Source organism: Colius striatus, chromosome 8 (assembly GCF_028858725.1).
Source record: "Colius striatus isolate bColStr4 chromosome 8, bColStr4.1.hap1, whole genome shotgun sequence".
In the NCBI taxonomy this organism is placed as follows: domain Eukaryota; kingdom Metazoa; phylum Chordata; class Aves; order Coliiformes; family Coliidae; genus Colius; species Colius striatus.
Window position 1 is genome coordinate 34744587 of NC_084766.1, and position 27344 is coordinate 34771930.

At 44.1% G+C, this 27344-nt stretch overlaps 2 protein-coding genes across 2 annotated transcripts in view; one reads left to right on the plus strand and one right to left on the minus strand.

Annotated features, from left to right (window-relative positions):
* Positions 1-19970, plus strand: part of LOC104557477 (CUB and zona pellucida-like domain-containing protein 1) — a 32581-nt gene extending 12611 nt beyond the window's left edge. Inside the window, exons 6-14 of the mRNA XM_062000734.1 lie at positions 432-743; positions 12527-12662; positions 12835-13056; positions 14131-14274; positions 15646-15863; positions 16862-17034; positions 17694-18079; positions 18387-18655; positions 19801-19970. Of these exons, the coding sequence (XP_061856718.1) occupies positions 432-743; positions 12527-12662; positions 12835-13056; positions 14131-14274; positions 15646-15863; positions 16862-17034; positions 17694-18079; positions 18387-18655; positions 19801-19970 (2030 nt within the window). The remainder of the gene's footprint in view (positions 1-431; positions 744-12526; positions 12663-12834; positions 13057-14130; positions 14275-15645; positions 15864-16861; positions 17035-17693; positions 18080-18386; positions 18656-19800) is intronic.
* A 1089-nt stretch (positions 19971-21059) lies between these two features.
* Positions 21060-26197, minus strand: C8H10orf88 (chromosome 8 C10orf88 homolog). The gene is made up of 6 exons (XM_062001526.1): positions 26102-26197; positions 25752-25955; positions 24756-24828; positions 23980-24186; positions 22525-22994; positions 21060-21615 (listed from the first exon to the last, which is right to left on the minus strand). Exons 2-6 carry the CDS (start codon positions 25859-25861, stop codon positions 21387-21389), a joined length of 1089 nt encoding a protein of 362 aa, XP_061857510.1. The 5' UTR covers positions 25862-25955; positions 26102-26197; the 3' UTR covers positions 21060-21386.
* Positions 26198-27344: the final 1147 nt, after the last annotated feature.

Below are 27344 nucleotides of genomic sequence, written 5' to 3' on the forward strand. Positions count from 1 at the left end.
CATCCTCTTGATGTGCATCTTTTAAATGCTTGTAAGTGTTGGAGGTCCCCCCTCAGCCTTCTCTTCTCCAGGCTGAACAGCCCCAGGTCCTCTGAAAAGATGTTCAGAAGAAAGATGCTCCAGTCCCCTCGGTAGCCCTGCACTGGAATCTCCAGCAGTTCCCTGTCCCTCTTGAGCTGGGGAGCCCAGAATTGGACACAGGACTGCAGATGAGGCCTCACCAGGGCAGAGGAATAGGAGAACCTCCCTCGACCTGCTGCCCACACTCTTCTTAACGCCCCCCAGAATGCCTTGTTACAATGAGTAATCTCATGGTTTTGCCCCTTTTCTGTGCAACACGATGTAGCTGACTTTTTGCTGTTTGATAACTGTGCCTGGAAAGCCCATGTCAGGCTGCTGAGTGCATGTGTGTTTCCCTCTGCTTTCCCAAGACATGTCCCTGAGGCTGGTGAATGGAGAGAGCTTGTGCTCAGGACGCCTGGAAGTCTTTCACAACGGGAGCTGGGCAACTGTGTGCGATGACGGCTGGAACATGAAGGATGCCACGGTCGTGTGCAGGCAGCTGGGCTGTGGGGATGCTGTCTCAGCCAAAATAGATGCCTTTTTTGGGGAAGGTACAGGAGGGATTCTCCTGGATGATGTGGCGTGCGCAGGGGATGAGTCTTCCCTGGAGCAGTGTTCTCACAGCGGGCTGGGCATACACAACTGCTACCACAAGGAGGATGCTGGTGTTATCTGTGAAGGTACTCACCTTTCCCATATTATTTAAGGTGAATTAAGGTTCCTAAGCCATGCATGCAAGCTGCTATGGGTGAAAAGAGGAGCTTGGCACAAGGTCAGAGCCACTATGGGAACCGAGAGCCTTGACAGTGGCCATAGAGGGGGAGGGGAGAGCCAAGAAGGATGGCCAAGGGCCCCCTGGTCAGAGGAAGGGCCAGCCCTCATGGGCTCCAGACATCCCGAGGCTATCCTGTCCTTCCAACAAAGGATTCCTCTACCCAGGTCTGGGGGAAGCAGAGAGGGAGCAGCAGAACTATAGACACTTTCTTCCAGAGAGGTTTTGGCAGACTAAACTGGAATCTGGAACAAAGACTATTTGTCTAAGAGCCTCAAAGTATTTGTGTCAGACTTGCAGTTTTATAAATGTATTTTCTGTATGAATTTGAGAATCTCACTCTCAAAGGTCTGCATCATATTTATGTGACATTTATTGAGGCAAATTAAGGCAATTCCTGCCAGCTGAGGATGCCAAAGGAATTGTTTTGATGGAGACTTTGGCACCAGATGAATGTGGTGTGTCTGATCCCAGATATCAGTGTAGGCTGGCAGGCCACTGCATCTTTGTTGACTACAAGAGAAAGGGAAATCCTTTAGGGAATGATAGTCATGCTGTGCTGTCACATTGTATTATAATGATATAAGGAACAAGAGTAGCCATGAGACTTACCTATTCCTGCAGAAGCAAATAAGGCTCCTACCACCCCTTTGAAGAGGCCCACGTTTCACTTTGCTTTTATTTCTGTTATTTTCTCTCCTCTTTTTCTGGCACTGTGCACTGTTCCTCGCTGTTGGTTACTGACAAATAACTACAATGAATATTTGAGAAACCCCTGCAGCAAGTCTTTGATGTGCTGTGCCCCAGGAGAGGTGTTTGAGGAGAAATCATGTTCAGACTAACAGCCTGCATTCCTAATTCACTCAGTCTTGCTCGATCCACCATAGTCCATGCACTGCAAACCCTTTCTCCTTCAATGTATGGAGAGGGTGTATTGCAGCCATCCTTGCTTATACATCTTAGTAATTTACGTAACAAAGAGTTTGTTTCCCAAGTGACTTTCCCAAACTGCATTTACTGAATTTATAGGTGAGTTTTGCAGGGGGTGGCAGTGAAAATGGCCTGGCAGAAACACCAACGGGACACCTGCAGCCTTCCCCAAGGCTTCAGAAGTATAATTTTGGTCACAGTCTGGGGGAAAGCCCTGATTGTGCTGCTGCTTGTCTCTCCTTATAACTGAAAGCATTGATCTGGGTGTCCTTCTTTTGATGCTTTTTATTTTGTCTCCTGACAGTCCCTCTGGAGCTTGCCACACCTGAGGCAACAGGTATGGAGCAGCATTTGTTTATCTCAGCTTTAGCCAGCTATCCCACAGCAGAGTGCTGATTCTCCTGGACTTTAGCAGTGCTGAGCTGGAACCTGTGCTGAGAGGTCAGAGAGCCCTTACCACATCATTAGCCCTGAAGAATTCCAGGGACAGGGATGAACAAGAACTCTTGTGAGGGTCTATAGACAGATGTGTCCTGCCATGCTGTGCTCTTTTGCCTCTCTGAATGGACACATGACCATACTCATTTGTTTCCGCCACCTTCAAGGCAGCAGAAATGCCACAAGGTGTTTTACACAAGCACCAAACTATGGGGTGAACTCCTGTCATGTAGTTGGAATGGGGATCTCCTTATACCAGGCCTGATTACACCTAAAGGAAAATGTCACTTTGCTTTATCGATCTATGCTTTGCTTACTCAGTATTGGAAAACTTACTAAAGTGCAGCTTTTCTTTTCTCTTGGGCAGTTCCAGCAGAGTCAAGAAGGACTGAAACACTAGGTAAGTATTTGTGGTCACTTATGGAACCATGGTAAGCAGAGGCACTGTCAGTCCCTGAGGGACAGCAGCACCCAACTCACACAGTGCTCTTGCACTGAGTACAGGAATTGTCAGGCACTCACAGTCTGAGTCTCAGTCACTAGAGCATGTCCAGAGGTGTGCAGTGAAGCTAGTGAAGGGTCTGGAGAACAAGTCTCATGAGGAGTGGCTGAGAGAACTGGGGGTGTTCAGCCTGGTGAAGAGGAGGCTGAAGGGAGACTTGAGCACTCTCTGCAACTCCCTGACAGGAGGCTGTAGCAAAGCGAGGGCTGGTCTGTTCTCCCAAGTAATGAACAACAGGATAAGAGGAAACAGACATTTCAAATGCAGACAATGTTTAATTTCATCTTTTCTTTCTCACAGTAACAATCTCTCCTGCTTTTGAACCAGCAGATGTTACCAGTCGTAAGTAATGCAGAGTTACTCTGGCTACCTGCTTAGTTGTCTGCCCCAGTTCTCATCATGTACTGACTGGCTCCCTGTCTCCATTGTGAGTATAATCCCATGCATTTAACCCTTAGCTTCTGGCATAATCCCACCTGCCTCTCCCTTTTTCTTCCACACACAATAAAGGAAGAAAAAGGGATTGGTAGAGAAATCCTTTCACTGATGAAAACACGAGGGAAGGGGAAACTCTGGGCAAACACTAGACCAATATAAATTCAGCTTTGTACTTGCAGCATCCCACTCCAAGCAAGCCAGCCTGCCTGCACTTCCCACAGCAGATCCCCACTGCTGTGCTTGCCAAGGGAATGGCCACGCTCAGCCCCCGCTGAGGCGGCAGCACGGGCCTGGCCACAGCCACAGCTCTGCTCTGGACACTCCATATTTGAAACAAAACTTCATCTCATTATCCCCTGGCACCCAAACTGCTGTTCAGGAAACAGCCCTGAGGCTTCACACACGGGTCAGAAGGCTGTGAGAGGCCATGGCAGAGGCAGCCTGTGTGGGGCTGTGTTTTGCTCCCACTGAAGCTGCTCACGCTCTGGGCAGACGTTGCCAATCCTGTCCTGGGCAGCAACAGCACCTTCCAAGTGCTGTGGGAGATGGCCACTGGAGTCAGACCTGCAGGTCTGCCATGGTTTGAGTCCCTTGTGCCTCCTCAGTGCTGACACAAGTAACCTGTTCTCTCTTGTGTCTCCCATCAGCCCCCGCAGGAAACGCAACCCCTGAAGCAGCAGGTATGTATGACTTCAGCTTTAGTAGAACTGGTCTAATGCTTGATTCTGGGAGTAAACTACTGAATCCCTCCCCATTAACAGCTCTTACTTTGCCCACAATAATGCAACAGTTACTAAAGCATGGCTTTTACTTTGACAGTCCTGACTGAGTCCACGCCAGCTGAAAAACCAGGTACTTCCCTCTGGTCATTTCTTCAACTGGGGGGAACAGTTTACTGTTTTTCATGAGTCATTCATGGATTGAAAATGTGGAAAATGTTTTCTTTCATCTTTTTTCTTCTCACAGTAACAAACTTTACCATTCAATCACTCTCTCCAACTCCTGAAGCAGCAGCCCTTAGCACTTGTAAGTAACGCGGCATTACTCAGGTTTACGTGCTTAGTTGCCCACCACTGGGTGAAGTGTTGGCAGGACTCCTTGTCTCCACTAAGCACATATAATCTCATGGCTCTAGTAATTAACTTTGGGGATAATTCTTTTGGCTTCCATATAAATCAAGGGATGGAAAATGCTGTTGGAATTTATATGGGAGAAACACCTGCACTGATTAAAGTGGTAGGGAAGGGGGAACTGCTGGGGCAGACCAATGGAAATTCAGATCTTGCTCTAGAAAGCCAGCCTGCCTGAGCATTCAAAGCTGCATCCCCCTGGCTGAGTCTGTGGGAGTCCTCCTGACACATTCACATGCTTGGTTTGAAACTTGGGTTTCTACAACAGGATTTACCTTTTGAAAAAAATGAGTTGCAACCTACTCGTGTTTTGAATATGTTCTGCCTCAGATGTTTAGATAGCAGACTAAGCTTTTTAAAGCCTGGCCCTACCAGCTACACCTTGGTTACAGGCCCTCAGCTGCAGGAAAATATACACACTTGCTGCCAGCACACAGGAAGCTGAGCTCCAGCTGCAAAGCATGCATTGAGCATGCACTGCCTGCCTACACAAAGGAGTAAACAGAATCAAGTCCCAGTCTTAATGCATTCAGTTGATTACAATGGATATAGGTAGATTACATGAAAGCTCCCATTTTCCTCACTCTCACTTCTTTTCTTTTTTGTTTTTCTTCATTAACAGCCCATCAAAACCCAGACCCATCAACTACAAGCCCAGGTAAGGTATTCTCCTTTCTTCTTTTTAATGACTTCTCTTCCCAAGAGCAGTATATGCTGGGTAAGAGATGTAAGCTGGGAAATCCTGGTAGTTTAAGGGCAGAGGGGACATGAGTGCAGAAGGAAAGGGGGAAGTGGGAGAGGTCATGAGCAGACAGAGCACTGGGGCTGGCACAGCTCACTCAGGAACCACCCACCAGTGATACAGGGGCTGCAGCTCAACTATCCCTAGTGGCAAACGTTAAGGGGATGAGCTGGACTATGCCTGTACCAGCCATTGAAAAAACCTCAGTGGCCCTGGGCTCTGGAGGGCTCACAGGCAGAGCAGCAGCTGGTTATGGTGGGAAGCTCACCCTTACCCCCCCAGAGAACAGCACTAACTTGTGTAACCTCAGTGTTAGCTGTAGGGACAAGTAACAAGCCTTTAATGGCACGCCACCAAAGACAGAGAAACTCATTTCCTCTCAGCTGCTATGTCCAAGTACAGCAGCAAGGCCCATGATTGCATTTGCAAAGGATGCTAGTATTTAATCTGTGCTGCATTTACTCTATGCTTACTGCTGCTTCATTAACATCCCATTTCTTCTCCTCCAGCAGACCTCCGTTATCTGCCTCAGAACATGCGGGAGATGTTACTGAGATTCCTGACTGGCCTGTGCCAACCCTGGAGGCCTGGGAGGCAAAGTGTAAAAGTACAAGGGTAAATATTTATACATATGCACAAGGTGCCCCAGCCAAACCAGGGCACCCCAGAAGTGGTGTTACAACAGGTCCTTACACCCTTCAAATGTTTAGGCACAACACAATTTGACTACTTACACCCACATTACCAACTACTAATCATAGTAACACTTTGCAAGACAATTCTGTTTCTGCAGCATCCTTGCTGCCTGTCCATTGATCCAAACATCCCTGGGCTCAGCCTTGCTGGAGTTACTGCTCTTTGGTACCAGGTGATGGTGGGACGGTTCAAAGATGTGCCAGGGGGGCTTGGATGCTGGCATTATCTTGACTGTCCAGGGCAAGCCTTCATGGACAGTTCTAAGCTTCCATGAAGCAAAGTCCTTCTTTCCAATGCTAGGCTAGTCCTTTAGTTTGCTCTACCTAAGCATGAACAATACCAGACTGCCCAGTAAAATTCCACTGCCTCATCCCATTAGAGTTTATAATGTGAACTAATATATATCAACTAACTTCAAACTTTTCATCTTCTAAGGACTGAGATTTAGGGAAGGGAATTTTCAAAGCAGTGACCACCAGAAGCCCTTATACCAATGCCAGAGGTTACCAAGGAAGGAGCAGACACCTGACCAACCCCCTGTGCAGGCCTGCCATCAGCTCCTGTGCAATGTTTCACATGCCAAACAGAGGCTGTGGCACAAGGAGGCTGGTAGGAATGCATGGGTTTGAAATTATCACATGGCAAGGCAGTATCAAAACTATTTAGGTTAAAAATTCCCTTAAAAATATCTTTTTAAAGATTGTTACTGGTTGCTGCCATCCCCTGGCTTTGTGAATGCCAAGGCTTGGGAAGCTCACATGGAATATCCCCAGCATACACAACGTTGTATTAACACCACAACAAAATCACATCTCTAAAGGTCTGTTATTCTAAATTTTACACTGTTATCAACCTTCCCCACTTCACACACTTCCCTACTGTGTTTCCTCTTCATAACCCTCTCTCATCAGGTCAATTTGTGTGTGCCTAAATATGGTCAAAACAAAGAGCCCCTGCAAGGGGCCACGACACACAAAATGATGATCTGTTCACCCCAACTACAACCAAGAGCGGGATGTAATGAATCAAACACTCACCACACTGAGGAGGCTCCCGGTGAACCAGGTGACAGGCAGGAAAGGGGCAGTTTTCTTCCAAGGCTCCTTGAAACAGACTCTCTACTGTGCTCAGCTGCCATTCCTCAAGGGTTTTTTTCCCTTTAAGACTTTCTTCCTCTCCATGTTGGTTTTTTCCCTCTTGAGTCCTTGATCTACTAACCGAACCCAGATCAACGTTAATTGATTTGTCAGTAGTTTCATCTCTCCATGGCTCTGCAGTCTTCCTCATAACTCAGCAATGTTCTCAGCTGGGACCCATGGTTGGGCCACCTCAAGTGCCCTGGGATCGTCCCAGCACAGACAGCAGAACCCTGTTACCCCTTAGCTCACCTGGCTTTCTAGACTCAGCCAGGAAGAGGTTTCAGCCATACTTTGCAGCTCTAAACTCATAGCCCATCAAGCCAGGACCTGTTCCAACAGAGTGGAAGGGTCCATTTCTGGCACCTTCTTAGGACAGAAACACACAGCTTTGTTTGTTGGCTTCTTGTGCTGAATTCAACACAATATTGTGCTAGGGAACAACTGGTGTAAATTCTCAGAAGGTATTTCACAAACCACATACACTTAGAGAAGGATGAAGCATCTGATTAAAGGGGTTTGGGTTGGTTGGGGATGTGGAATTGTTTCTTCCCACCTCTTCAGAAATTCTAAAGTTGAAATAAAGTAACTTCAGGAAGGCAACAAGCCCACACAGTAACTCCCTCTCACACATGTAAAATTATTGCACCAGGTGCTTTACATTTACATACATGTGGGATATTTCTAGATGTTACACATTGTACCAACACACATATTCAACTTCCATCCATCTGTGTTCAGGGGTTTCGAGCTGCCAGTTGTGATCAATGGCACAGCTGGAAATCTCTGAAGGAACGTTTCTTGTAACCAAGGATACAAATAGGCTTAGTGACCATGTCACAATTCTACATGTCCCCTTCCTGTTTTCCTTTTCTCAGGTGTGTAAGGGACCCAAGCTGTGGGAACTACCGCTCACCAGGCACGAGCGTCTTCCATTTGAAGTACAGAGCTTCCATATATCCAAGAGTTTGCCTACGCTGCAACGTCTCATCATGCAACAGATACAATTATCCTTCCCAACGCTACCAGGGCTATCTGAGGAGAGGCAAAAGAAGCATAAGTGCCAAACCCATCATTATTATTCTTAGCCCCAAATAATACCAGCCCCAATAACGTTTCTTCTAACCCTACTATTATGTTGATCACTTCTACCTGTGATCAGTGTGTTGCACATCTGCTACTGCTTTCTAGAAATACATTCTACTAGGGGTGTGAATCTATAGGTATTTTAATCTTAACTGCACTTGTGTTCCTCAATTCCAGATCTTTTGGATCTGTATTCCAGATTTGTAAAACCCTGAACTTCAGTAAATACTCTCAGTGACAAAGAGGAATTGGATCAGCTGGCTGATTTTTGTCATCAAGACTTTGTCTCCCCTTCACAGTTCTTCCAGTTCTCTCCATTGTACTAAACAGCTCAGAGACTGAGCATTTAAGGCACACTAACCTGCCTTGCAGATGCACACATCCCAGTGATGCCTTGTGAGCTCACCAAGAGACATAACTCAAAGGATAAGCATCCCTTGTAACCACTAAGGTCTGAGCAATTACCTTAAACAGGAACACAAAAATATTTGGCAGAAAACACAGTACAAGTAGTGAGATCCAATCTCTGCAGTACCTCTAAGCTCTTACAGTCCTTTGACTTGCCAGGTTTCATTACTGGAGATTAGAACTCTGTACATCTAAATTTACCTGGTTATAAGCATTTGCTTTGTCCTTTTTTTCCTTTTGATATCTGTTCAAATGATATCACTTTGAGCCCAGAAATCGTTTCTGCACTTTAATGTTAAGTTCTCCTACTTGCAATGACTTAGTGGGGAAATAAAGAGGAAATTAATAATTTTCAGTTGATAATAGAGAAAAATGCCTTGGGGATAGCAGAACCATACAGGGAGTACAGCAGTCACCTCAGAGAAAGAGATAGATTACATTTTGATAATCTGGGGAACCTGGCCTGACTGAAAAAGCATCTTTAAGGCCAATACTCAATTTCCAGATGACTCAAACCCACGATGTGGTGCCTGCACTGGATAAGGATGGTTCAAGTCCTTGGGCTGGGCAACACAAGACAAAAAAAATCCACTTTTTTCAGCAACATTTCCTTTTATACCTCATCCCTTGAGAAAAAAAGGGACCAGAATCATTCTGAAACTCAGGTTCTCCATGAAAAACTTAACCAATTCTCAAAGGCCAAAAGCAGGCAGAGCTCCCACCAAGGCTCCGGATCTAACCTCCTACCCAGTGGTTCAGCCCTGGCACTGGCTCATCCTCCTCATCATACTTAGTTCATACAAAACTCCATCACACTCATAACCCTGCTGCTCTGCCTCTCACAGGTGCTTGAAATCCCATTTTCCCTGCTGTTGCACTCCAGGCTGCAGAGAGTAAGTGCCTGTAAATAACAGTGCCACAACAGCTGAATCCTTGTTCTTTCGTACTAAAATGCACAGTAATTTGTTCTGAGGCTCTGCTGTTGTAAAACACCTTCCCTGCAGTCACTCTCATCTGGAAGGACTTTCATGAAGACTTACTGGTCATTGTCTTTTGAGGTAGGAGAGGAAATTCAAGCAGGCCATTATTATCTCACCTGGTATCTGAACACATCACACTATCTGAACACAGGCTCGGCACATAAGATTCAAAACCAGTCAGATTTGTAGCACAAGTAGCTACAGACCAAGCACAAGCACAGGCTCAGCCCTTCAGAAACACTCAGGCACTGCTTAGAAGTTCAGTCTCTTACTATCAATTCCAGCACAAGACAATTTCTGAATCAATCATTCATATACAAGTAATTCCAAACAGTTTGACTACCAACCTGTACCTCCCAGAGTAAACTACCAGAGTACTGTACCAACAGGCATTTTTTTTCCTGGTCCTGATAGATCAGCATGGTCTGTCAACACAGCAGTTCACATATTAAATGCATACAAAATAGCATTTGAAAATGCCTTGCAACTATGTGTGTGGGTTTAAAAAATGAAAGGCTATGCAGAGTAGATGTAAATTTAACCCTTCCAGAAGCTAAAGAGATTTCAAATGCTATGCAATGTCTTTATGCATCCATTTAATGCCTCCACGTTTAAAGGCAGTAAAGGTACGTTGCCATGATGAAGAGAGTTGCATTCAAAATCCTTGAAGACAGTTGAAAATCAGAGAGCATTATTTTGAAGAAGGCAGAGGTCAGAGATGACAATTTAAGATCATCACAGACGATGCAGTTCATTTTGTTTATAACTTAAAAAAACCCCACAGTTCTATATTAAACATTTGTTTGTATCAAAGTACCTGGATGTGTTTCAAGAAGATCTGCCTTGCAATTTGACTTCTGTAGTAAACTTGGAAGAACACCTGTTTGTACAGCTGTGGGGCAGCATGGAAATATCAGCAAGAAGCACAGAGCCAGGCTCCTGTGTGAACCCTGGCTGCCCTCACCCCGTGTAGGCGCCGCTCCGAGCCGAGGTCAGGGGAGCAGCGCATCTGTGGCACTGGCACCATCACAGCCTCCAGAAGCTTTAAAGGTCAGGGATCTGCTGCTGCTGTAGGAAATGCTCTTGGTTTGAAGAGTTTTTGTCCCTACAGAAAGACAAAGTAGCATAATATATTAGACCGGTGCTAGAAGGAATTGAGGCTCTTAGGACTTGTGTTTGTCTCACCTCGGGAAGGAAAGGCTGGTTCCTGATTCCTTTTATTTTTGTAGCTTCTACTGTGGGACTAAGAAAGTTTTACCTACAAAATGGTTGCAGTGCAATCTTCTTTTAAACCTGTGACTAACATCTGGTCTCATTCATCCCTGAATGTTTCAGCAATAGGAAATGACTACTCGTGACAGCTCTGTTATGAGAGTCTCACTTTACAACCTGAGGAAGCCTCAGAAGGACAGGGAACGATTTGCCCAGCGCAACTTCAAGGGATAGGTGTTGAAACAAAGGTGGGAAAACCCAAGCTCCTGGTGACCTGTACTAAGAGCAAACTGTTGAATGTAGCTCCCAAGGGAGCCTGCCAATCCTTTCCATAAAACTCCTGCTCATGTCAACACACCTGATCAGATGCTCAACAAAACCAGCTGAGAAATGTGCTTTGAACCCGGGAGAGCCAACAAAAGCACAGTTAAACTTACTCCACACTGTACATATTTTTTAAAAGGCACACCTGTTACTTTCTCATTTCTATCTCTTAAAAAGCAACAGTGTGTGAGAGATTAACCGCTCCCTCCACGACAACACAAGACGATTAGGAAACCACAGGGGTATAAAAATTAGAAAAGCCTACAGTCGGCATCTGCCATCAAAATGCAGGTGCTCAGGCAGCTCCTTCTCCTGCCTCTCCTCACTGCTCTAGCTCTGGCTCAAGACAACTCCACAGAACCTACAGGTATGGAAAACTTGTCTCTTTTTTTCCATCTGTGCAATTTTATTCTTTGTTGCACACCAGGTATTTTACAGACAACTGGAAGGGAAAATGTAAACATACAAGGGAAGACATCATCACTCTCTACAACTACCCGACAGGAAGTTCTCTTCTCCTAAGTAATGAGTGACATGACAAGAGGAAACTGCCTCACGTTGCCCCAGGGCAGGTTTAGATTGGAGCTGAGGAAGAACTTTTTCCCTGAGAGGGTTGTCAGCCCCTGTCCCAGGCTGCCCAGGGAGCTGAGGGAGTGCCCAGCCCTGGAGATATTGCAAAGCTGAGGTGCTGAGGGCCATGGGTTAGTGGTGGGCTTGGCAGGGTGAGATCAGGGGTTAGACTTGATGATCTTAAAGGTCTTTTCCAACCAAAATGATTATATGATATCTCTAAAAAGACATTGTATTTTCATGTACCACTGCACAACAGGAACAGCCAAATGTACCAGCGGTTAAAATGGGACCTTAAAAAAAACCCACCAATCCAACAATATATGACTCCCTGTGGCAAATTTTTAACTTAGGAACTTGATTCTTAAGAGATTTTACTCTGGAATGGAAATTTGCATTTATACATTAATACTCCATTGGAGGAACAGGAATAAAGTGACTTCATTGGGAAACAGTGGCTTTTTTAAAGAGGTTTGTTCATTTTTCCTTTGTTCAATCAGAAGCAACAAAGAGTCGTTGGTTGCTGGATTTGGGATCACCATTCTATGCTTTGATCAGCAGTTTACTTGATTAATGGTGGGTAGTTACTGCAGGACAATGAAGTATTGCTACAGACCAGTCCAGGAGGGTGCAGGGTTGACCTTGTAACACAGCTGAGAGGTTTCACATGTGATGAGAAGGGACACCTCTAAACCTTTCTTTTCCCTCTGGAGTTCACCAGAAAGCCCGACCTTATGATCTGGGACTACAAGCACTGTATAGGAAATTCTTCCTACTGCTTTAGACCATTACTTTTAGATTAATATTAAAGTAGAAAGGAGATCTTATGCTCAAACTGGATTGTAAGCTTTCCCTGAGGTTTCCTATACAATTGCCATTACTGCAACTACTTCATCACTTACTAAGTAATAATCTTTTACTATTTGATTCTTCTGGTTTCATTAACTGCAGTAATATAAACAATTTTTAAGTACATTTTGCATGTCTGTGCCCTGATGGCCTGCCCCAGAGATTTGCATAGTGGAGGATGCAACATTGCAAGTGAAAACTTGAGAGAGATCCTTGCAAGCTGGTTGTTGTTGTTGCTGTTCTGCAATAGGTGCAGCTCGCTGTGGCACTTCCCTTCAAGACCTCAACAAAGCATTAAAGATTGAATTGAATGCCGATGCAAACTGTGTCTGGCAAATCCAGAGGAATGCAAATCAAACAATTAGGATCATTTTCTCCTATTTTAAGTAAGTATTTGCTCAAGATGCTCTTGTACTCTCTCATTCCATTAGCATACAGCACAGAAAAATACTGCCTCCAAATCTCTCTGTATTGAATCTGCTCTGGGGGATCCAGTGAGCCCAAACCTGTGTTTTTATCAGCAAGCTTAGATAGTTCTCACTGTGTTTTTTTCAACAGATTTGCTCCTTCTTCAAGCTGTGAAACAGAAAGTGTTAAAGTATATGATGGTCCCTCAACTAATTCATCTCTTCTCGGACAAATATGTAACGACACTGATGCAGTCCCAGTACTTGAATCATCTTCAGACAGTTTAACTTTTCTCATAACAACTAACTCCGTGACTTTCACAAGAAACTTCTTTGTCTTCTATTACTACTTTTCACCAGAAACAAGTAAGTCATTAAATACTATTTGAATTGCACCATTAAAAGGAGCTTTCCCATGAAGGGAGAGTTTAGGACTGCGATTAGAGAGTACTAAGAGAATCTTTAGTTAGTTTCACTCAGTTCTTCAGGCCTTAGAGAAAGGTGTGAAAAAGTGAAAGAGGCAGCAGAGCAGTAGTGTACTTGCAAAGAGCCTCAAAAGTTAAATTCTACTCCAAAAATGAATGCAAAGAAGGCATAATGGGACTCTACTCTCACTTACAGGCTCCTACTAAATTTACTCAGTCTGCAAACATTATAGTTTAGCCAGAAAGAGAACATGGCCATCTAGTCAGAACTCCTGCTGAGTACAGGTCACAGAAGTCAGTAAGGGTTTTCACTCAACAAGCTCCTTACTTTTTTCCTTAAAAGGTAAGAATAGCTTGGACAAAATCAGTCTTAGCTTGTGACCAGTTCCTTTGCTTCTGCTGATCCAGGTGATCCAAGACTTTAAAAGCTTCAGTTTTAGAGTAGTTACCAGATCTTAGTTTATGTTGGCCCAGTGTTCAACTTTGCTGCTGAAAAAAATATGCCCTCTGCAGCCTGCCTTTGTCTGAGGTTTCCCCTGACTTGATTTTATTTTGCCTTTGCTAATCAAGTAAAATCTGTCTCGACTTGAAGATTTTGCACCACCATATAGACCATGACCAAAGCCCTATAGATTTCTCTAACAGAAAGTCTCTTTGGTTGGTGTAGCATCTTCATTACCAGGTTTTCAAGATGAATTGGAATTTACCTAATTTAGCCAAAATGTGGCTATAACTCCATTGCTCACAGTATCAAAGCCAAGTGATCTAGAGCCATCTCAGATGTCATCACACTGCCCCTCACAGATACACCTTAGTGACAAGAGGCTTCATTTTGTAACATCCACCTGAGCTGAAGCTCTCCACAGAAGTTCTCTCTTTAGTACCATTAATCATTTCTAATGGAATGGAATTGTAAGGAAACAATCCTGCCAGTTACCTACCTTTAGAACTTTGTGATTTTTTTACAGCTTGTTACAGATACTATGATGTCACCAATATTATCTACTCTTCTTTTCAGAAACTGACTGTGGGGGACAGTTAACAGGTGCCAATGGGACATTTACCAGCCCCAACTACCCAGCACGTTACCCTGAATTTACATACTGTGTCTGGCACATACAAACAGCAAAAAACTCAAAGATAAAGTTACAGTTCCAGGATTTTTTGTGAGTAAATGCCTTAATACCCTACTACGCTTTTTCCAATCTGTTTAAAGACAGTACTTTCAAACTTTGGCTTTGAAAACAAACATGCTTTTCTGACCTTACATAGAGTAATTGCAATGTGTTCCAAACCACCATACTTTACCCACATAGCTACTGCAGCACCAGCCAGTGAAGTGCAAAAAGCATTTCAGGTGACTAGCCATGAGTTGTAGGTCCATTTTAAGCTAGGCTGAATTACCTGAATTTAAACCCATCAGCATAAAGAAAGCTTTTGCTGCATAAGAAACATGTTTAAAATCAACATGTGCATTGTAATTGAAACTTAGAACGGAGGGTCAAAAGAAGTATCAAGCAAATATTGCCCCGTAGCATGTCTTCCTCCATATTGCTGGCTGCTGGGCAAAGATAGAGTGACACTGGCTTAAGTGCTTCCAAGCATAAATGCTAATGGATCACTGACAAAAGGAAAGCACACTGCCATGGGCTTTCCTGACCCCTATTGCTCTTTACCAGAGTGGCTCTCCCTGGTAGCCCTTTTCTGGCTTTCCCTGCATCAGCTGACACAGCGTGGAAGGAAGTTTGAAGACCAAGGGAATTCAAAGGGCAGTACCTTCAAAAACATTTCTTTGGATATTCAGACTACAGAATGCTGTGTAAAAATTCAGTCTGAAACATACAGGACTCTATAGGAAATTGTTACCTTTCTCACTGCCCTCCCAGATGCTGAACTCTGCACAGTGAGGTGTATGTTCACCGGTCCTGGCCAGGGTCCATCTGCTGATTCAAGGCAGAGATGTTGCTCTGGAGGTATCCACCCACCACAGTACAGCTGATGCTTTTCATCCAGGGCTCCAAGATAAACAAACTCCAAGATAAGCTCTCATGCAGACTGATAAAAGGGGCAAGAGCCTTCCTCTTCCTCTGGTGACATACACAAGAAGAGGTTTCAGAGACCCTAGATAAACTCAACCTTAAAACAGTACACTTTAAAAGTTCTTTAAGATACAGGATTACTTTTTATACACACACATAAATATGTACTTGAAAGTGTGGTTATTCTTTGTTCAACAGGTAACAATCCATATATACAATATCACAGCTAGAAAAATATAGCTGAGCCAACTTCTATAGAGTTATCCCAAAGTGTTTGTTACTTCAGTGGGAGCAGAACCACGCTCTTACTAAACACTTCTTACCTTTGAGGGTTTTCCATGTTTTATTCAGGTTTAATAGTATCTTAATGTATGTTCTTTTATTCCCCATTCTTTTATTTCAGTCAGCTGGACTTTATCTGCACTGGAGCCTCTACCCAGGATGAGCAGTGCTCTCTATACTCAGACTTCCCTGTAATTATTTCTTCTCTGTCTACAGCTTGGAACTAGACCCAAACTGCCAATTTGACTTCACAGCAATCTATGATGGCCTCAGCACTAGCACTGGCTTAATAGGCAAACGATGTGGCCTTGGTCAGTCTGTATTTGAATCCTCTTCAAACGTCCTGACAGTCGTGTTGTCTACAGACTACGCCAACTCCTACCGAGGGTTTTTCGCTCAGTACACCAGTGACCCACTGCCAGTGGAGCCTGATGGTGAGTGCACTTGCTACACAGAATCCCAGAGTGGTGGGGGCTGGAAGAGCCCTGCACAGAGCTCATCCAGCCCAATCCCCTGCTAAAGAAGGTTCCCTTTGATCAGGGGGCTCAGGAACGTGTCCAGGTGGGTTTGGAAACCTCCCGAGGAGCCTCCACACCCTCCCTTGGCAGCCTGGGCCAGGGCTCCCTCACCTCAGCACTAAACAAGTTTTTCCTTAACAAACTTCCCATGACTAGGATGCTGTTTCCTATTCTCACATGATTCTTCCCTTATAAAGAGGCTCATGGCTGATTGTAAGGATCTAAAGCCTTTTCAGTGGTAGACATTAACCCTCTTTACAAACAGAAATCCCCCACAAGTCTCACCATAAGTTATTTCCTGACCCACCCATGAAAGAAAGCCCGTTCTTTCACTTTTTCATCATTTTCCTGGCTGGCACCACTGAAAGTCTGATGTTCTCCTTTTATACAAAGCAGACATTGTTATCATCCTAGAGGTCTAAAGGTAAACTCATTTTTACTACTAAATTAAATGATTTTGTTCCCCAAGATGCTCAAGGAAATGGTCTGCACTGGTTCATCAAACGGGGTTTGTGTGGGTGATCATTTCTTCTCCCCCACAGCTGGCCTATTTTCCTTACCAGTTCTGTATGTTTGCACACCTATCTTCTCGCCAGCTGAGGTGGAAAGAGAGCTTCTAAAGCCTTGATGTCTGCCTTAAATCATTTTCCTCTCCCATCATTCCACTTTGATTCCTTTTTACAAAGGCTGCAATTTGTTCTGTGGTACTGAGTTTAAACTTTCAACAGGAGTTTCACATGTTTTTGCTTATGTATCACTTTTGAAGTCAAGCATGACATTTTGTTCTGACTTCTGCATGACCATAAGCCAAATCAAGAACCACACAACAGGATCAAGAATCTAGACCAAGAAGTAACCTCAGCTGTTTCTGGTAACATGTTCTAGTTTGTTTATCATTTCTCTTTCTATGGCAGCACTCCTTACATGCTCCTCAGAAAGCATGAAAATCATCCTGAGCAAGTCTTATCTGGCCTCCTTTGGTTACAACGAAACTCACGTACAGCTGAATGACCCATCTTGCAGTCCAGTTACAACAGATTCAGTTGTCTTCTCCTTCCCATTAGGCAGCTGTGGAACAACTAAAAAGGTAAAAGGAGAACAAAGTTATGTGACTAGGGTAACAAGAGCTAATAAGAGTCAGGAACTTATAAGGACAGTTTATGAACAGCACATGAATAATCTTAGAGTAGACTTACCTCCACCTTACCCCTCCAATTGCATGTTTCACATCTGGAAGTAGAAAAGAGTATTTTTCCTCTTTAAGAACATGATGATGAATGAGCCTTTCAGAGCAAGTCCAGGAGAATCCACACAAATTAACCCCAAATGTTTCGTCCCTTCTCCAACCCAGGTGGTCAGAAGTAGCACAATGTGAGGTATGTAACTTCATTCTCTGTAAGAGCTAGGGCTGGCATTTACCCTGGGGTCACAAGGAAAGGGGAAAAACCCCTGAGAAAGGAAGATGCCCAAGAGCTACTTCATAGCACTGTTTTGACAGAGTGAGCAAAGTGTAGCTTTGGCATTTCCCACATCACACAGAGTATTTTTTACCCTTTTTGCTGCACAAGTTGGTTCAGTGTTTTGAAAAAACAGGAGAGTTGATAATGTTTTATTGTTGGCAACCTGTCTCACATCTCAGAGTCTCTGGTAAGTCTTGCTGGGTGGCTTGTTGACTTCAGCACAACTGCTTTCCACTGCACTGCTCACATAATCACAGCTGAGCATTTCATGTGATTCTTTGTACAGGATGATGGTCAGAGCATCACTTACACCAACATCATCACTCTCTCTGCATCTGGTGACATTATCACCCGCCAAAAGAACATCCAGATTATTGCAAAATGCCAAATGGAACACAATTCCACCTTAGAAGTCATTTACATCACAGAAAACAACATCATCCAGAACACCACCGCCGTGGGAAGATACAACGTCAGCATGTCCTTCTACCACTCAGATTCCTTCTCCAAGCCTGTACATCAGTCCCCGTACTACGTAGACTTGAACCAAACTCTTTTTGCTCAAGTCAGCCTCCACTCCGCTGACTCAAACCTTCTGCTGTTTGTTGATACCTGTACAGCATCTCCACAACCTGATTTTGGATCGCTAACATACGATTTAATCAGAAGTGGGTAAGGCTCTATGTCAATTTTGCTGCTACCTGCTCATACATGAGGAAACGTGCCAATCACAGTTCTGGTCTTAGTTTCTCCTCCACTTCTTCAGTGTTGTGACTTGAAGCTAAATTTCAGAGCAATTTTAAGGCATGACATAAACAGAGCTAGGACAGACAAGCACCACATTGCAGAGGGGAGGGGATAAAAAGCACATCATTGGACATCCATCTGTAGAAATAACGCTGCAGTCACAGTTAACTACTTAAGGCTGCATACAGGCATTGCTCTTGCTGCTTTAACAGATGGGTACATTCTGTTGCAGCTGCGCTAAGGATGACACCGTGGTAACCTACCCACCGCTTCAACACTATGGGAGATTCACGTTTCAGGCCTTCAAGTTCCTGCAGAGCTTCCCCTCAGTTTATCTCCAGTGTGACGTTTTAATCTGTGACAGCAACGACACAAACTCTAGCTGTACCCAAGGCTGCAACTCCAGGCAAAAAAGAGCCATTCCCTCATACACGTGGAAAACGAATACTGTAGTAGGTCCCATCCGCCTGAAGGGGGACCTCAGGGCTGCCCATCGCTCAGGTAAGAGGAGAACACAAACTCAGAACCTGCTTCAGCTCTTTTGTGGTGTAAATCCATTACCTTCGTTCTGCTAAAGGAGTGAATTGCACTAGGTCAAAAGTAATGGGGCATCACGAAGAGTTTATGTGTGGGAGACCAGAGCTGGGCTTTTCCACATGGCCTCTTGGGTTAAGGTGTACTCTTTGAAGGACTAAAAGCAGCACCCTCTCCTAGTTACAAAAGCAGTGTGTGCAGGATCTGATTGCTTATTCATACAGAATCATGAATGGCAAGAGATTTCAGATTTTCAGCTGTGGCAATTTTTTGTTGAAGCATTCACAGGGACCAGGGCTCATTCCTCAAGCTTAAGAAAAAAAGCACATTCCAATTCGTGGTCAAACTCTGTTATAACCTGTGGATCTTCTAACAGTCCACTCAGTTTTAGTTGTGGGTACTATAGGAAAGCTATGCCAGATGGCAAAGGCAGGTGACTTATTTCACGTTAAAACTCATCCTCATGCTGTATGTACTGCCTGCTAGAACAAAATCAGGCAGACACTGGAGTACAAACCAAAAGCATCACCTTTGGAAATTAGAGCTGCAAAGCCAGATTCCTCAGCACAAGCTGCAGGCTGCTCTACAGTGGTCTGAGTACTGAGAGCTAATGCAGACTACAAAATATGGAAAAGCTAAAGAACTTGTATTGTTCCTCCCACTATGCTGATTGTTCTAACTTTTATTGAGCCCAAAACTGCTTCTGAGAAAATCAAATTGTGCCACATGGGTCACATCCAATAAATATTTAGAATTAATCATGCTTTTATTAGCAAAAAGCAGATTTTCTCCTTTCTTCAACAATTATTAACCTCTCTGAACCCTGGCAGCATTTTAAACGCATTCTCACTTATTTCAAGTGAAAAACTTTGCATCTGTAAGCTACAAACTGGACACATCTACATGGGAAGGGCTGAAGCAATACCAAAGGATCTGTTAGTGTTGTATGCACAATTGTTTTATGACAAGATTTTGTACAACTCTTCAGCACCAGCTGTTCAGAATTTGCAGTCAGCGTGGGTCAGCTCCTCAGGACTCAAAGCTCATTTTCACTGAACTGATGTGGTATTCAAAACTTTGAACATGCTACTTCATTTTTTTTGTCTCCACAGAATCCCTCACTAAAGCAGATGCTGAAGAAACCCCAAAGCTGCAACAGTACAGCTTCTACACTCTTTCCTTTGTGGCTTTGATTTCAAATATTATCATTGTGGTAGCTGTGATACTAAAATATCACAAACGCCCAGCAGGATATGGCTACCAAAGGATTAACTCACATTAACTGCTTCAGGCTATGTGGAATGTGTCAAATTCTACTCAGATTTGTCACCCAAAGAGAGGAGGAAAATAAACCCAATAAACAAACAGCCTTGGAACACAGCAATGCTTCGAAACATGTTTCAACTATTTCTGTACTTAAAAAAAACCCCTCTCCATCTAGTATTCTTATAGCACCAAGCTGGGAAAGAATGCAACTGTCTGCCTCAGGGTATTTCTTGAAAAGCATCTAAAAAACTAACTTTACAGGTTGAAAAAAAATATTAGCTAGAGATAGTGGATTGTATATGTCTATGGACTATGCTGAGGCCACACTTGCTTCCCCATCAGTAGCGTTTGCTCAATGCATTTTAAGACACCGAATACAACCAACATACACTCACCCAACTTAGGGGTTTACCATCAAGTCTCTACATTATCCAGGTTAAACAGTGCACCCCAGAATTCCAACAGCAACAAACAGAATGAAACATGAAGGTTGACTTTCCCCAAAAGGGGGACTTGGACTCACGTTTCTACCTCCCCAAATGACAGCAGAACTGATCCCAACAGGTTAAAGGAACTATGATGCAATAAGGCTATTTCTCTGCCCTAACTGTGGTGAGGTGCAGCAGGTTCTACCTACCCCAGCACATTCTATCTGGCAGCTGAGTCCCCTTGAGAAGGGAGTCATGAATGAAGTACTTCAATTTATCCATGTTTCGTTATCCTAAGAAATCCACATCTGCTACACACACATTCATTTCAGGTTTTGCTGCATGGCTCTGTTAATTTAGGAGGGAAAATTATGACAGTCTTGGTTTATGTATCACTGAGGGAGCCTAGATTCCTAACTCAGCTGCCTGTGCAGCCAGCCAGACTTTCAAAGAACCCAGGCTGGTGTTCAAGTCAGTCCACCTCTCTAAATCTGACTCCTTACACAGCCTAAGTCAGGCAATGCCAGGGTTACCCTTCCTCTTACAGATGGAGTAGAACATCTCCAGCTAGAGTACCTGTAAAATCAACCACAAGCACAAAGAAACTACCACTGTTCTACTGGTAACACATTACACACCAAAAAAACAAGACAACAAAAAAGTTAACATGTTACATGTAGGTAAAAACATAAGCTGTGACTCAGTTTATTTAGAGTACTTCACTGTTCAAACTGAAACTGTTTCATACAGCTTTTAGCAATGCTGTTTAAATAAATAAGCCTCAAAGGGCAATACAAAATTCTTACATTTAGGAAAAAACAAACACACATTCTTAAGATCTTCCATAAAACTAACAACTGTGTACACAGTGGATAGAATTACAGTAACAAAATGCAAGTCAATAACACTGAGGTTCTTTACAGTTATAACTCCACAAGTACTCAGCTTTGTAAAGTGTAGTTGCCCTTGAAGTACTTACACTGGAGTCCTATATCTATATACATCTATCTCTCTCCATTAGAGAGCCCTTCGTTAGAGCCATAGTGTGTTTGGGAAATTTTGTTTGGCTTTGAGTTCTGAACCAAGTCCATTAAGAGAACCATTTTATTATCTATATGTGTCTGAAGAGCCTGGATTTGGCAATCAATATAGTCCATCAGTTTTTTCTCCATCAGGTCCATATTTTTTGAGATGATCTTTTCCAAATAGGTACAAATACGTTGTTGTTCTACCCTGTGAAAAGAGCAAAATGTAAGAATAAGTATAACCTATTTCTTAAGGACAGTGGGCATGACAGAGATCTGAGCATCTAAAACTTTTTAAATGTAATCTTATGTATTACACAATAAACTTGGAAGGTGTTAAGGTTTTCAGTACAAATACAATACCTTGCCTGCCCATTTTAGACCTCTGATAAACATACTAGGGTATACAGTCATCTTCCCTCAACACGATTTCTGCAAAGGCTCAATTGTGCAGTAGCTTAGTTACAGGTAACAAAATATAACACAACTCAGCAGGATACACAGAGTTCAGATTCTGCCAGGGTGGCAGACTTTCATCTGTTCCAGATTTACAGATGCTATGCAATTCTATATTTTTGCATCTGCATAATCCTAGAGCCCCGATTACTGTGTATCACCATTTCCACCCCAGCTCCTTGGGCATCAAACTGAGTGTGTTACTACTGCAGTGCAAACCTTGTAGTAATAAAGACCAACAAATGAGGAGGGACAGAAGAGAACAGTGGGATGAGATACCAGTAGAAAGATCATGGCACACTGTGAAAAATGAGGAAGAGATGAGAACTTAGGAGGCAGAAGCAGATGGAATGAAAATGTAGTAACATGAGAAAGACTAACTAAACATACATGAAACTGCAGAAAGATCATACTCTACTGCAATCATAGAAGTGAAATGGAGGCAAAAAGACACAAACAGTTCAGTAACAACAAATGATGCTGTGATTTCTTCTGAAAAAGCAGCCCTATATTCAAGCGGCTGAAAAATCAACTGTGTTCATCAGATCCACTGTTGCTGTTAACAGGAGTAAAATGCTTACATTGTGTACTTTGATTGGTTTTTTTAAAGTTGTTTATAATTACAATCAAACTGCTAGTGCAAGAAGTGTACCAAACTCACCCAACAGCCTGAATGCCTTCCTCTTGAGCCACCACATGTTTAGCAAAACGCCTGTCACCCTCTTTTAGCCGAAGATGATTGACCCGACTACATAAGTTCTGGAGAAAGGGAAGAAGCACCTGTGGATTAGCTACACTTGGCATTTCACTTGCTTGTTCCTGTGTATGCAAAGATCCCATGACTTTAAAATCTTCTCTGAGGTCAAATGTGTTTTGCTGGGTGGTCAGTCTTTCAGAATGAGAAGTATTCCCTCTTTCCAGTGCCTCTGTGTTCAGATCATGACTTATTTTTAAGTCTTCATTTAGTGTTTCACTTGCTAAATCATTTTTAACAGGCAAAGGTTCACTGGCCAGTTGACATAGTGATGCCTGAATAGCTGCACTGCACAATCCATCTATTGCATGGTCACCTCCAAAGTCTGAGTTTTTCCCAAAGATCCAATTAAGTTTATCTCCAAGAGGTAAATTGTTCTGATGGGAAGAAAGAAAAATATCATTAAGTATTAAAATCTACTGGAAATTCTACAACAATACAACAGATACTGCATCCCTCAGCATTCTACTAGTGTGATGTAAAGACTGTGAAACAGAGAAAAGCAGAGGACAACTTTTTCCTGTAGAGACTGTGTGTTAATTATCTTGGCAGTCTTTAAGCAACAAAATAATCCAACTGATTTACTTTTTAACACACTCCTTCCTAAAGACTGAAGACCTCTAACGTCAGATGGATTCAGGATTCAACTGAAATAGCCTACACTTTGCAGGATTAGGATCTAAACCAAATAGATGATCTGTGAAAGTCCATTCCCTTTAGCTGAAGGTGACAAGATTTTAACAACCATAAAGGAGACAAACCAAGCCATCTACCTACACCCCAAACACTGCAGGGATTTAAGTTTCGGTTTTAGTTCTCATCTCCCTGTTCTGATTGTTCATTAATAAATCAAACTCTTTTCTCCCCAAGTTGAATCTGTTTTGCCCATGATGCTAACTGATGAGCAATCTCCCTGTTCTTATCTCGACTCACAAACCTCTCTTTATTTCTCTCTCTCCCTTGTCCATTTTAGGAGGGGGAGTGACATTACAACTTAGGGGGCACCTGGCACCCAGCCAGGGCTAAACCACCCCAGGAACATTCCCATCATCCTTGACAAGAAACGACAATGGAAATGAAAAGCAGGGCAGAGTGGCAGGGAAGTTTTAAATGATGATGATCTAGAGCTCTTAACTCTGGACTTGCTGGAAGCATAGTGACTCCTTGAGCACACAATCCCTACTCACTGCACTCACTGAAGGGTGGCAATAGCTAAGCCAGGATTGACATGGCAGAAATGGTGGGTTAAAAGAAAACAACAACCAAATCAAATCTTTTTTCACCCCTCAGTTTAGAATGTGCCTGATACAGAAAGTCACAGATCAGGACTGTTTATGTTCATGGAAAAGCACAGTGACTTACTTTCTGCTGACATCGGACCATGTCCATGAGTTGCTGAGCACCTGGAGACAACTTAGATCCCATAGAGTCCATTATTGTTTGCACTCTGTCTAGATCTATGCTTGAGCCTAGTGAAGGAAAATCAGTTGCTAGTTTTGCAGACACTGTTTTCACTTCTACAATTATTTTAGTGATGAGTACTCTTTGTTTCTCACCAATGGAGAGCAGCTATTGCAAGAAGGAAAAAAATACTTTGGTTAGGAAAAAAAACAGTTTCATGTTTTCTTTGTATGTATAGGACAATGCATTATTCTCTGAGTCTTGGGAAAAAACAATGCTGAACTCTTTTCCATGAACACTAAGCCTAATTCTTCCTGCTATTACTCTTTAAAAAATTCTGACTGAAGCAGAGGTGTCTGCACAACCCAAAGATAAACTGGACACACAGCACTGAAGAGCAGCAGCCACACAGATTTTCATAGGGTTATTTAACCACATCTTAGCTAAAAGTTCTAATTACACAGCAGCTGCTGATTAGCCGCAGTTCACCTGGTTTATGATGGTTTTTTTTCCTCTAAGACTCTATTGTCTCTCATACAAACACCAAGTCTTCATCCAAACGGTAACAACAAATAAAAGCAGAACTCTGCCATCAAGAAAGCACCATCCAACAGATTTTTAAGTGACTACATGAAGTGACAAAGTGTATAAAAACAGTAACTTGACTAAGAGCAATGCAATTTACTCAAGGGTCAAAAAGACAGAGGAATATAAAACAATTCTGTTCAACCCCCTACCTTAATTCTGCAGGAAGCTGCAGGGCACTCAAACTTCAGGTATTTTTTGTATAAAGTAACCTTGTCAGTTTCACTAGAAAAATAAAATAAACGAGCTGTTACATATATAAAGTACTTTTTCCTTTGGTAGAGATACTTCAGTAAATATTTAGATAAGGAACAAGACTGTCTGGAACATATTTCTAACACGGTATAGCAGATTTAATGCTGATACACCACTTCTGATGAATCTTATTGGATATGTATATAAAAAAGGATTGGTATATGTATGTACATCATGTACTAGAGAAGCTTTTGAGGTTCAGTATGTTATTCACACACCTTCCCTGAGGCTCTCAGTCAGTTGTTTTTATTTAGCTAATTAAGCAGATGTGCCATGTAATGACTCAAAAAACAACAGAGAAGACATTGCTTTAATTTCCTTGACAAAGCACGGAAGGAAGTGTTGGAGGGAAAAACAACTCCTTGAACAAATTGTGGGGTTTTTTTCTTTTCTCCTTGTTCTTAGAAGTATGAGATGAACACGTTATCAAGGAGACAAGGGATCTTTTGGTAGAGATCAGCTAAAACAGGTCTGCTGAAGAGACAAGTGGATCTGTTGTCCACAAAGATTAAATCATACAGAAAAGCTGGACCAGTCCGAACTCCTTCAAGTCTTACACAACAGAATTTCAGAGTAGCACTTTATAACTAAAAGTCTCACCAATTACAACGGGAAAAAAAGGAAAGATAATTATCATAACTGCTGCTTTGTATCTTTACCAAAGAAGCAGCACTTGTGCAAGCCACCAGTGAGGAGTACACCATGGTTATTCCAGGCGACTGCAGTGCCTATGGTTATCCAACAGTTTCGAACAGACCTTCAAAAAAACACCCAACTGGGTGGCTTTCGGGGCGCAGATATCAGGTCCTTACTAGCTGAAGCACCTTACAGACACACAGAGAATGATGCTGCCAGTAAGAGGCAAACCCCGGAGGCCAGCGGCTGCCACTCACCCCGGGCAGCAGGCGTCTCCCAGGCTCTCGCCCCGGCCGGTCCCGCAGTACTCCTCGCCCACGTACACCTCCATGTTCCGGGCCTCGCTTAGGACAGCGACAGAGACCATCTCCTCGGCGCCAGCGGGCCGGCACTCCAGGTGCAGCACGCAGGGCGTCTGGCTCCCGCCGTCCGGCGGCCGCTCCACCACAACGGCCTCGGTGCTGCGCGGGGAACCACAGCATTGTTTAGGCTGGAGAAGCTCTTTAGGGCCAGCGCTACCACGGCCGCGTCGCCCCGCCAGGCCCAAGCCCAGCCCGCCGCCCGCAGCCGCCTGAGGGATGGCAGAGACCCCCCCCGCCGCCGCTACCTGGCCTCGCTGCCGGCCCCGTCCCGCCGCAGGCAGAGCGCCCGGGCCAGGCCGTCCGGCGGCGCGCAGGGCCAGGAGCAGCCCGCAGCCACACCGCCCGGCTCCCGCGGGCCGCCGCCGCACGGCCCGGGCGCTGCCTCCTCCTCCTCCGCCGCGCCGCCGCTCGCCATCACGGCCCCGCGGGCAGAACGCGGCGGCGGCCCCAGCGCGGCCGGCAGACCCCGCCGTGCGGAACGCGCCTGCGCCAGCTCCGCGCACGCGCGTTGCGGCGGCGCCCCGCGGTCTGGCGGGAAGCGCTCCCGAGCTGCGGCGGGGCAGCGGGTCCCGCGGATCCCGTACCCGCGGCCCTCGGCCCAGGAGATCCCGCCCCCCGTCCCGCCTGTCACGGGGCGCGGAGGCGGGCGGCCAGGCGTGCGCAGCCTGGTGGCTGCGCGGCACGAGTTTGAATTATTCCTTCTTCTAATAAAATGAAGCTCCCTCGGAGAGATGGAGAAGCCCTGAAAGCGCGTCAGTGCTACGGAACTGGGGTTGAAACAGCAAAACTTGGAGCCGTTCGCGTTGCATGCTAATAGCGTACCGCACCACAGAGGCTATCAATAAAAGATGGGGTTCATTGAATTTTCAGTAGGATCCCAGCTTCTGGAGTCAGCGAAAGCTGCTCCTGACACTGTGATACAGACATAAACCCAGGGAACGCAGCTATCGAGTTCTTCGCTTGAGGCACAGCTGAAACACGTGTATTACAGCTGGGAAAACAGGAAGATGGACTTGAACAGGCTTTGTACTGGCTCATAGCACAAACACAGTCGGCATCTCTGCTTTCTCCTGTTGCTTTATGTGTTTCACTTGCAATGGACAAAAAGGATTTTCTGGTTTTAATTAACGAATTAATTAAAATCAATTAAAATTAATGAATGTAAATGTTTTGGCTTGAAAACTGTGTTGTCTCAGTCTGTCTGAGTTTCTAAATGTGCTGGATACCTATGAAATATGTTGCAAATTTACGCAGTTTTAGAAGCACTTCTGTCCCGCTTTTGGTGGCAATGTGGTTGCAGGATACCTCAGAAGATTATTCTTATCCTGGGTGATGAGCTGCACAAAATTACAGGCATTGGTGAGAAGAATTATCTTTAACACAGAAAGGAGAAAGTTAAACTCTTGTTTTGGGGGGTTCCATGTGTTCACATGCATTGTAGTTTTGATATTCTTAAGGATTAAAAAAAATGGAAAGCCAAGAGCAGAT

What these genes read in the sequence shown, in the direction of transcription:
- C8H10orf88 (XM_062001526.1), bottom strand. Translation starts at nt 25,861, where the DNA reads ATGGTCTCTGTCGCTGTCCTAAGCGAGGCCCGGAACATGGAGGTGTAC. An exon ending in GGAGACGCCTGCTGCCCGGG is followed by an intron (nt 24,829 to 25,751) that starts GTGAGTGGCAGC and finishes TTATTTTTCTAG; the next exon opens with TGAAACTGACAAGGTTACTT. An exon ending in GAAGGCATTCAGGCTGTTGG is followed by an intron (nt 21,616 to 22,524) that starts GTGAGTTTGGTA and finishes CTCTTTTCACAG; the next exon opens with GGTAGAACAACAACGTATTT.